The sequence below is a fragment of the Saccopteryx bilineata genome, chromosome 3 (assembly GCF_036850765.1).
Source record: "Saccopteryx bilineata isolate mSacBil1 chromosome 3, mSacBil1_pri_phased_curated, whole genome shotgun sequence".
Lineage (NCBI taxonomy): Eukaryota > Metazoa > Chordata > Mammalia > Chiroptera > Emballonuridae > Saccopteryx > Saccopteryx bilineata.
The window spans coordinates 222,903,446-222,915,053 of record NC_089492.1 but is presented as its reverse complement, the minus strand read 5'-3'; the positions used below and the strand labels follow the sequence as shown (position 1 = coordinate 222,915,053).

The window sequence follows — 11,608 nt, the reverse complement described above, 5'->3', positions numbered from 1 at the left end:
CTTTGTCTTCTCATTATCATATTTATGACCAAGTTCTTTGAAACCTTTGGAATTTACCCACTTCTAATGTGTGCTCTCATTTCCATCTCACCTATTTAAGCGCCACCTGAAAGAATGTAAGGTGGTGGTGAGACAGTCACCAAGGAAACCCTTTGCTCACCAGGAATGTTCAGCTGCTGAACAGTGATCTAGAGCCACAACAGTGCAGAGCTGGACTTGACGAGGACACTCAGGAAGCTGTCATGCTGTGAGTGTCATTTCAGGGAAAGCAGAGAATCTTTCCAAACTGTGCACATAATTCACAATGATACCATTGCTATGTGTTGAAGAGGACTAGTACAGGAGGTTCTCTTCCATGTCATCTGTTTGCTGGAAAGTAGTTTGGGTCAAGGTAATTATAACTGGTGCCCTGGGACGACACACAGTAGTCTCTGTCTAAAAATGTCTCTGACCTATAAACAGGTTCTAATTGGTGATCTTCTTTGTGAATATCTGTTTCATGTAGGCTGCAAAGAAAAAACACACACACAGAAACATGTCATTACATGGCAGTGGATGCATTCTGGCCTGGAAGGGGGAGAGATGGTGATGGAGGGAGACTTGACCTGGGGTGCTGAGCACACAGTACAATATACAGATGATGTATTATAGAACTGTGCACCTGAAACCTATATAATTTTATTAACCAATGTCACCCCAATAAATTCAATTAAAAAAACAGCTTGACCAAATTTAAATCTATTAATCTATCAAAATCTCTACTGGAAAATTACTTGAAACATTTAATGATTATGGAAAATTTCTACATCACTTTAGAACAATAAAGTTTAATCAGTAGATGTGGTGATTTCCTAAGTAGTCTGGAAATTAAACTCACTAGTTGCTGAGAAGCTCTTTTACTTTTCAAAATTTAAGATCCACAATGAAGAAAACACTTACCAGTCTGAACAGGAGTCACAGAAATCCAAAGACATTTCTGGGGGACAATCCTGGCAATGCCACCGAACACCCTGGATAGGTTCTATGCCACAGTTATCACACTACAAAAGATTCAGAGAGAAAAGGTATTAAGCAAGATTATTCCAAAACTTTCTTCTCTGCCGGGAAACACGACGTGCACACAGACACCCTCCCCTCTCGCCCAGTGCACTAGCAGTGGTCTAACACAGAAACAGTTGTGAGTCTGACACAATCTCTAGCCAATGAACTGGCATTCCAGCCATTTAAGATCAAGCAAAGGTGGGTAAGAGGGACATTATAAGAAATAACATTAATAAATGTTAGTTTTTTTAATTTTTAAATAAATCATCTACAAACTTCATCATTTGATTAGTAACTATTCACTCAAAAGGTACTTCAAACTAGTGTACGGTGACTGTGACTGAGAACCAGTCACTTAGTACTATAATTAAAACCATCCAAATCTGTTACAGAACTATTTAACAAACTATTGCACCAAATATAAACCAAGATAACACAAAATCCCCTCTGAACTTTTATTTTACCAAATTACTATCCCAAGCCTGAAGCTCCCTGATACCCACTGACCACCATGAAGAAATGGAAGACCTAGCTCTTTCTCAGGGTCGTGGCCTTGTGGTGGCCCTCAGTGTAGCCTTCTGTGCTATTCTGAAAATCAAAGTCAATCTCATCTCTGGTTTCTTTGATCATCGGGCCAACCAGAACAGCTGACAGACTGGCCAACAAGCCACAGCTGGGTCTTGCAGCAAAACTATGAGAAGTGAAGAGTTTCCTCGTGAAAGGCCAGAGCTGTCAACCAGGAAACTCTCTAAAAAAGCAGGATCACAATAAGATCAAAAGGAAAAACCACATAATATAGTCTGGCTAATGGTCACACCAGAAAACCAGAGATATATAAATTTTGTTTTAAATTTCAGTTTATCAGTCACAGCACACATCAGTATTTTTATGTATACCTCTACCAGCAAATCTATAATTTATGGTCTCATTATTACTTTCTCCAAACCCATCTAATGCCTAAAATGTTCTCAAATCGGCCAATCTCTATTTCCACAGCCACCAGGCAAATTCAGGAAATTCTCATCTTTTGTCCAAATTACCAAAAAAGTCTGTAACCCGGTCTCCCTGCCTCCAGCCTTCCTTTCTTCCTATCCATTCTCCACACTAAGGTCAGAATAATCTTTTTCATCTTCACTTAATTTTTTCAGTTACATAAATAACATACATGAATACATTATTCTTAAAAAAATTTAATATTATAGAAGTCAGAAAATAAGTCATTCACTCTAAATCAACCGCCTTCCTATAGGTTATCAATACTAATAATTTAAGAATGACCTTTCTAAAATGCAAATTTCATATCACTCTCTGCTGAAAATCCTATAATGATTCCTCAATCCATTCGGTTAGTTTAAACTCATTAGCAAGATTTACAAGGCACCTCAATAGCCTCTCACTGCTCTCCAGTGTGCACTCTAGTCGTACTCACTATTTTACTTATTCAACTTCTCTAAACTTCCTGGGATGAAAATAGAATAAGGGCAGAAACTGAGTCGGTCTTGTTACTGATGAATCTCAAGCAAAGTGTTTAAAACATAATGGGTATTTCAAAATTCTGTGGAATGAATAAATGTATTTCTACTAACCTCTGAAAAAATAGTAAAGATAACTGAATCTAAAAGGAAAAAGAAATTTCTGATCCATGAACAGAAGCAACAAAGAGAAATAGCTCCATGGGTGCAATGATAAAGAAAATTTCATACACACACACAGTTCAGCCGTAAAACAGAAAGGAACCCTGCCATTTGCGACAACATGGATGAACCTAAGAAGACATTATTCAAATTGAAATAAGCCAGGCAGTAAGAGACAAATGCTGTGAGATATCACTTACAGGTAGAATCTGAAAAAGTCAAAGTCAGAGAACAGAGCACAACAGGCTGGGGGATAACAACAGGAAAAATGGGGAGATACTGGTCAAAGGGTACAAACTTTCAATTATAAGTTCTGGAGATCTAATGTACAGTGTGGTCAGTGTGGTGATTACAGTTAATGATAATTCTTTCTCTCTCTTTTTTTTAAGTGAGAGGAGGGGAGATAGTGAGACAGACTCCAGACTACCGCATGTGCCCCATACAGGATCCACCAGGCAAACCCTGTCTGGGGCCAATGTTCAAATTAGTCAAGCTATTTTTAGCACCTGAGGTTGACATACTCAGATCAACCAAGCCATCCTCTGCCCAGGGCCAATGCTTGAATGGAGCCACTGGCTGTGAGAGAAGAGGGAAAGAAGGGAAGAGAGAAAGGAAGAGAAGCAGATGGTTGCTTCTCTTGTGTGCCCTGACCGAAAATGAACCCAGGATATCCATAAGCTGGGCCAATGTTCTATCCACTGAGCCATCGACCAGGGCCAATAATAATGTTTCAAGTATGTATCACCTGAAATTTGCAGAGAGTATATCTTAAGTGTTCTCACCATACAAAAAAAATGGTAACCTTGTAAAGTGATCTTTTTATACTTTAAATATATACAATTTTTGTCAATTATCTCAAATTTACCTTGAAGCCCACATGCTGTACAAATCCACTTTCAGCTTGCATTTGCTGAAGCTTCTGCTTCTTTAACTTTTTAAACTGTAATAGTTCCTTATATTCAGGTAAATTCCTATACATGATAGGAATACTTTCTTCATCCTATTGAAATAACAAAACAAAATGTTAGTCTGATCATGAAAGTAAACTAAGTGTAAGAAATAGTGACAGAATATTTTCTATCAGCAAGATTTTTCACCTTTATGATGACTCACCTTTCAGAAAATTAGCAGCACAGAAAAGTAACACTGCTATTAGCAGTACTTCACACTAATACTTTTGGAGGATTTCCTAATGCAATAGTAATACTAAATTGTAGATACTACTTCATAAGGCAAGAACGAGGGAAAAATGACATGACTCCCGTCTCTGTCATACACCAATGCAGACTTACTCCATCCTGACACATTTGTGGCTCCTTGAGAGCCTTGATAACCTACTTCTCCTTAATCAGCAGGAAGCTCCTCTTCTTCAATCTAACAAATTTTATGCTTCCTCTGGTAAATAGACATTTTCTTAACAAACCAAACTCCACTTTGCTTTCTGCTCTGTACTCGAAAAGTATCAAGGTGGTACATTTCTCTCTTACTCAAGGATATAAGTTAAAAAGATTATTTACAATCAAGTATAAAAGAAATGAGTAATAAAAACTATGTAAATATAGGAAGCTGAAGTTGATAGATGAGTCACTGCTGCTGATTCTCCCAATTTATTTGTGTTCTGTCACCCTGAACCCATTTCTTTCCTTTGCTATCTCATGACTAATCCCATGGTCACTAATTTCTACAAAACTCCTAAAAGCACACCCAATTCACTGACCCCGTTTTACCAATTCCCGATCCTGGACCAGACCACCCTTGCCTCTGTCATCCCTCCTGCTCTCCATGTTAGGTATTGTTAAATTACAATGTTTCAAGGAACCTGGCCTTTATAGAAATTAAAACATTTGCTGCATGCCAAACAGCTAATTATAATTAATTGCAAGCCTGATGTTTTGGACCCAGATTTGTCTGACTCTAACTCCTTACATACTCAGCAACCCAGAGCCTAAATAAAAGAGTTATTCTTATATCTAATCCAAGAAATTGTGCCACTACTTAATACTTTTTAATATCTCTCTCAAATCAGTCTTATAAAGTCCCTAATTCCCTCCTCTACCCCCCCACTATTATTGAGAATTTCCCAATGGCTTCCTGACTGTCTAGCATCCGGTCCAAAGTCCTTAGCTGGATAAGAGATTCTTTAAAATCTCACACTTCATCTACCTCATCTCCTACTAGCTTTCATCCATTTCAAATTTTTGTTAACTAAAGATATTAAATAATACCTACTGCCTTCCAATGTCACCATTAAGACGATATAAATAATCTAATAAATATGAAACTGATAAATACGTAACCTAAATATACTAAGAAATTTTATAATGAAATTTATTGAATTCAGATATTTTAAGAAAATACAAAAGTAAAAACTCTGCTAAAATTTAAATTTACATTTTAAGTCTAAGGATATTATTAAATTTGATCAACAATACTAAGATTAGGAAAAAAGTTAAATTACCTCTTACCCATTAGGGTGGCTACTATCACAAAGGAAAGAAAAACAAAAACAAAACAAAATAATAAGTACTGACAGGATGTAGAGAAATTGAAACCCTTGGTCACTGGTCGTGAAAATATTGCAGCCACTATGAAAAACAGTATGCAGGTTCCTCAAAAATTAAACATAGAATTACCATACGATCCAGCAATTCTACTGCTGGGTATATACCCAAGTAAAAGAGGAGGATGAATAGATCTTTATACACACATATTATCACAGCACTGTTCACAATAGACCAAAGGTGGAAGCAACCTAAGTGTCCACTGACAGATGAATGGATAAACATTGGTATGTCCTTAAAAAGGAAGGAAATTATGTCAAGTTACGAGAAAAATGAACATTGAAGACACTATGTTAGGTGATATAAGCCAGTCACAGGACAAAAAGACATAAAACAGAATGGGAGTTGCCAAGGGTTGGAAGAAGGAGGGAATGGGGAGATCTTGTTAAATGGATGCAAAGTTTCAGTTTTGTGAACTGTAGAGTTCTGAAGCTTGAATGATAATATGAATGTACTTAACACTAGTGAACTGTATACTCTTTAAACTGGCAAAATGTTAAATTTTATGTTGTGTGTATTTGTCACTGTTAAAAACAAAAAGTCCAAAATAATTACTCAACTATAAACAGATTTCCTAGTTGTAATTGTTTTAAATTTACTTAATCCTTCGAGTAGTGAGCTTTTTGTTAACCCTCTGAGTGAGGTCGTAACATGAATGTTCGTGCTACTCAGAAAATTAAAGGAGCCTGACTGGGTGGTGGTGCAGTGGATAGAGCGTCGGACTGGGATGCAGAGGACCCAGGTTCGAGACCCCAAGGTCGCCAGCTTGAGCGCGGGCTCATTTGGTTTGAGCAAAGCTCACCAGCTTGGACCCAACGTCACTGGCTCGAGCAAGGGGTTACTCGGTCTGCTGAAGGCCCACGGTCAAGGCACATATGAGAAAGCAATCAATGAACAACTAAGGTGTCGCAACGAAAAACTGATGATTGATGCTTCTCATCTCTCTCCATTCCTGTCTGTCTGTCCCTATCTATCCCTCTCTCTGACTCTCTCTCTCTGTTAAAAAAAAAAGAATTAAAGGAAAAAATATTATGAATAATCCAATGAGGCTAAAACAGTGTGGAGGTCTAAAACTAAGAAAGTATATATATGTAATCACACTGTCTCTTAGCTACTGCTTTTCTGAAGGAAAAAAACAACCTAAAACCTATAAATTTTACCACTTAGAGGCTTCAAATAGGATCTTCCTTATCCTCTAAAGTTCTGCTTTCCAGTTTCAGTTGTTTTCAGTCTGAAAACATTAAATGGAAAATTCTAGAAATCAACAATTCATAAGTTTTAAATTGTGCATCATTCTGAGTATCATGATGAAATCACACGCCAGCCCAATCCATTCAGCTTGTGACATAAATTATTCCTTGCCCAGCGTATCCAAACTGTACGTGCTAACCACCTGTTAGTCACCTAGCAACTGTTTCAGGTATCAGGCGTTCATAGTATCACAGTACTTGTGTTCAAATAGCCCTTATTTTACTTAACGATGGGCCCAAATTGCTAGAGCAGTGATGCTGGACATTTGGGAAGTAGTCAAGTGCTTCCGTGAAGTAAAAAGGTGAAAATTCTCAACTTTCTGAGGAAAGAAAAAATTCATATGCTAAGGTTGCTAAGATCTACAGTAAGAACAAATCTTTTACCTGTGAAATTGCCTACTTTATAAATTAAACTTTATCATAGGTATGTAAATACAAGAAAAAACAGTATTCTTAGGGTCTCGGTACTCGCTGTGGTTCAAGCACCCACAGAGAGGGGTGTCTTGAAATGTATCAGAGGACTACTGTATATATTTGAACAGCTATTTTAACATAATCAAGATGATTTGAACTGGTGCTCATTTAAAAATAAGTAAAATCAATCAAACAGAAATTAAATCTACCATATCATAGCCTGCCAGAGTTCTTGAAATGTACTTCTTTTAAATATGCTGCCACCACTCCTCTCCTGGCTAAAGTTCACTCATCCTTCAACTGTCAGCCTGTCAGCTCCTCAGGTCTCTCACTCAGACTCCCAACCAAAACCAAGTACCTCTTAAATACCGTAATGAGGCTACTGCCTATTTGGGAAGCACTTTTGTTTTTAATTTATTCATTTTTAGAGGGGGGGGAGAGAGAGAGAGAGAGAGAGAGAGAGAGAGAGAAGGGGGGAGGAGCAGGAAGCATCAACTCCCATATGTGCCTTGACCAGGCAAGCCCAGGGTTTCAAACAGGCGACCTCAGCATTCCAGGTCGATGCTTTATCCACTGTGCCACCACAGGTCACACAGGAAAATACTTTTTAAAATCTGAAATTTATTGATACGATTATACATTTATCTCCTAAGACTCAAGTTTATGAGCAAAGCTCATAGATATTTTGTTTATAACTGTTTAGCTAAACTCTAGCAGAGCCTAATCTATACTAATTGTAAATAAATATTTCTCAAATAAATAATTCTGATATTCACAAAGTACAAAATTACATACAAATAGCATATCTAAAGACATACCAGATATTAGCTGTTTTCAAAAGACAAGTTAAAAAATTTTTAAAGACTAGGTATTTTATAAGAGTAATATCAAAGTATACAATCAATATTTGATTAATCTAGAAAGAGAACAAAGGAAACTTACTTTTATTTGCTGACTTTTCATTAAAATGTCCTTTTCAAATTACTATATATAATCAGAATACTAAAAAAGACATAGGTCATCTTTATGTCCTTTATAAGGAATTAGAATAATGTTAATTATATCCTCAAAATGAATTTCAGTATAAAAAAATAAAAACATTAGTAGCAATAAAAAAGAATAGCTATGAATAGGAAGTAAAATAAAATGAATTAGCCAAATTAGCATCTAGCTAATAAAACAGAGGAATTATTCCAAGAAGATTTAAAAAGTGTAATTTGCCTTTACTTCTGTATTGGGATATATCCAGAGGCAAAAAAAAAAAAAAAAAAAGAACTGAAATATAAAATGTTTTCAGTAATATTATTGATGGTAGTGTTAGTATTGTATTCTGAGACTGTTGTGAGCAGTGTACAATGAAGAAAGTGACGTTATTGATAAATGGGATTTCCAAAATAGGAGAAAGGAGATAGATATTTAAGATCAACAGGGGAAAGTAAAATCCTCACAATCCTTAAGTTGAATGTGAAATAAAAATATAAACTTATGATGTATTTTATCTTTGAACTAAAATATATCTAACATATTTCCCAGCTCTGGTCATTAAATAGGCCTGGAAACAGTGATCAACCAAACAGCAAGGAACATTCCCAAAGATAAGAAATACAAAATGAGCCCAGAACTTCCTTGACATAGCAGACAGAAAGGAAGCTACCAAAGACAACTAGAGTCTTGTCAAAAAAATTCAAAATCCAACTTGAATAGGTTACAACTATCAGTGTCCTGAAACACATTAAATATGAATATATTTAAGTCCAACAGTTCTTAAGAATACAAAATTTAACATCAGTCATTTTTGGAGGATATTAGAAGAATAAACTATTATTTTAAAAACAAGAAAACAAAGGGAAGACTCAAGCAGTGGTCCAAAGTGTTCTAAAATTGTCCAGTGTTCATGTTGGTGGCTGGGATTAGATTTATTTCAAAGTTGTTTTTTTTCAAATTACTAAAGTAATAAATGCTCACTATAAAAAGAGTAAAGGTATCTCTGCATATTTAAAAAAATAAAAATACGTGCTTGCTTCGGCAGCACATATACTAAAAAAAAGAAAAATAATTAACAATGTTCCTTCTGACCTTATCTTACTACTCCCCCTCAAATAACCAGTGTAAAATTTGTGTCTTCCCAGTTCCCCTACCCTCCTCCAGCAATTTTTTTTTTTTGTATTTTTTCTGAAGCTGGAAACGGGGACAGACAGACAGACTCTCGCATGCGCCCGACCGGGATCCACCCGGCACGCCCACCAGGGGCAACGCTCTGCCCACCAGGGGGCGTTGCTCTGCCGCGACCAGTGCCGCTCTAGCGCCTGGGGCAGAGGCCAAGGAGCCATCCCCAGCGCCCGGGGCCATCTTTGCTCCAATGGAGCCTTGGCTGCGGGAGGGGAAGAGAGAGACAGAGAGGAAGGGGGGGGGGGGTGGAGAAGCAAATGGGTGCTTCTCCTATGTGCCCTGGCTGGGAATCAAACCCGGGTTCCCCGCATGCCAGGCCGACGCTCTACCGCTGAGCCAACCAGCCAGGGCCCCCTCCTCCAGCAATTATGCCACATTTTTCTACATGTAGGATAATCAAATAGTTGATGAGAAGAGTTTACTTTATAATCCATCAAATAAATGAAAAAGAAATGAAAGAATATCACTATTTTTAACATCTAATGAATTAATGGATCAGGCAACAATCAATGATTACTATGTCAAAAGAGAGAGAGATGAGCAGATTGATGAAAGTACACATTTAAGTAGCCCTGCCCACCCTCATGAACAAACAAATCTGAGTCTGATCATTTACCTAGAACTAACAATTTATAGGAAATTCAGGGAAAAGAGAAACAGGTTAAATGACACCAAGGAGATGCAAAAAGTAATATACACACAGTGGCAAATTCTACAAGACAAATGACCCAGTTTTTCAAGAATGATAGAAAAAAAACAATTGTGAGAGGAATAAGAGGAGAGAAGGAAGGAGAAAATCTATTGCAATTTATGACTGGGGGAGTGTGAACTGACTGTATATTTGACTATATAAAGAATTTAAAGAGGGACAAATACATGATAATGGAAAATGATGTGCTTTGGGTGGTAAGCATGCAGCACACTCAGAATAATGGCTACTGATGTTCATTGAAACCCTATGTACTCTTGTTGATCAATATCATCCCATTAATTTCAAAATAAAATTAAAAAAGAGCCTGACCAGGTGGTGGCACAGTGGACAGAGCGTGGACCTGGGATGCTGAGGACCCAGATTTGAAATCCTGAGGTCACTACCTTGAGCGCAGGCTCATCAACTTGAGAATGGGGTCACCAGCTTGAGCATGGGATCATAGAAATAACCCCATCATGGCTAGCTTGAAGCCCAATGTTGATGGCTTGAGCAAGGGTCAATGGGTCAGCTGGAGCCTTCCAATCAAGGCACATATGAGAAAGCAATCTATAAACAACTAAGGTGCCACAACTACAAGTTGATGCTTCTCATCTCTCTCCCTTACTATCTGGTCTGACCCTGTCTGTTCCTCTCTCTCTCTGCTTCCCTCCAAAAGATTTAGATCATTACAGATATAATAATAATACATTGTGTCCGTAAAGTCATGGTGCACTTTTGACCGGTCACAGGAAAGCAACAAAAGACGATAGAAATGTGAAATCTGAACCAAATAAAAGGAAAACCCTCCCAGTTTCTGTAGGATGATGTGGCAGCATGTGCGCATGCGCAGATGATGACGTAACACCGTGTATACAGCGGAGCAGCCCACGGCCATGCCAGTCGAGATGTGGACAGTACAGAGGAAAGTTCAGTGTGTTCTGTGGCTCGCTAAATTCGAATCCATGACCAAAGTGCAACATGAATATTGGCGCGTTTATAACGAAGCGCCACCACATAGGAATAACATTACTCGGTGGGATAAGCAGTTGAAGGAAACCGGCAGTTTGTTGGAGAAACCCCGTTCTGGTAGGCCATCAGTCAGTGACAAGTCTGTAGAGGCTATACGGGATAGCTACCTAAGGAGCCCTAAAAGATCTGTGCGTGAGCCCACATCGAACTGCACTGAATACGTATGAAACTGGGAGAGTTTTCCTTTTATTTGGTGCAGATTTCATATTTCTATTGTCTTTTGTTGCCCTTTCCTGTGACCGGTCAAAAGTGCACCATGACTTTACAACACACTGTATTGTGTGATGTCTAAGACTTGCTCCAAAATAATTTGTGAGAAAGTTGGGATGGGTTGAAAGTACAGAAGAAAATAAGATGACTACAAATTGATAACTGAAGTTCAGTGATGGGTGCAGGTGGCTTTACTGTACTATATTTTAATTATAAAAAAAAAATTTAAACACATTGTAATACAAGACCTATACCTTTGAGTTGTTAATTAAAAAATAAAAAAAGAGCCTGTCCAGGCGGTGGCGCACTGGATAGAGCATCGAACTGGGATGCAGAAAGACCCAGGTTCAAGACCCCGAGGTCAGCAGCTTGAGTGTGGGCTCATCTGGCTTGAGCAAAAAAAAAAAAAAAAAGCTCACCAGCTTGACCCAAGGTCGCTGGCTCGAGCAAGGGGTTACTCGGTCTGCTAAAGGCCCGCGGTCAAGGCACATATGAGAAAGCAATCAATGACCAACTAAGGTGTCGCAACAAAAAACCAATGATTGATGCCTCTCATGTCTCTCCGTTCCTGTCTGTCCCTATCTATCCCTCTCTCTGACTCTCTATCCC

General features: G+C 38.0%; 1 protein-coding gene across 9 annotated transcripts in view; it reads right to left on the bottom strand.

Annotated features, from left to right (window-relative positions):
* Positions 1-11,608, bottom strand: part of ZZZ3 (zinc finger ZZ-type containing 3) — a 118,681-nt gene continuing 107,073 nt past the window's right edge. For all 9 annotated transcript variants that reach the window (XM_066268861.1, XM_066268860.1, XM_066268862.1 and 6 more), the window contains 3 exons: positions 3,541-3,675; positions 940-1,040; positions 1-506 (listed from right to left, as the gene is read on the bottom strand). In XM_066268861.1, coding sequence (XP_066124958.1) covers positions 359-506; positions 940-1,040; positions 3,541-3,675 — 384 coding nt within the window. In that variant the 3' untranslated portion in view covers positions 1-358. The remainder of the gene's footprint in view (positions 507-939; positions 1,041-3,540; positions 3,676-11,608) is intronic.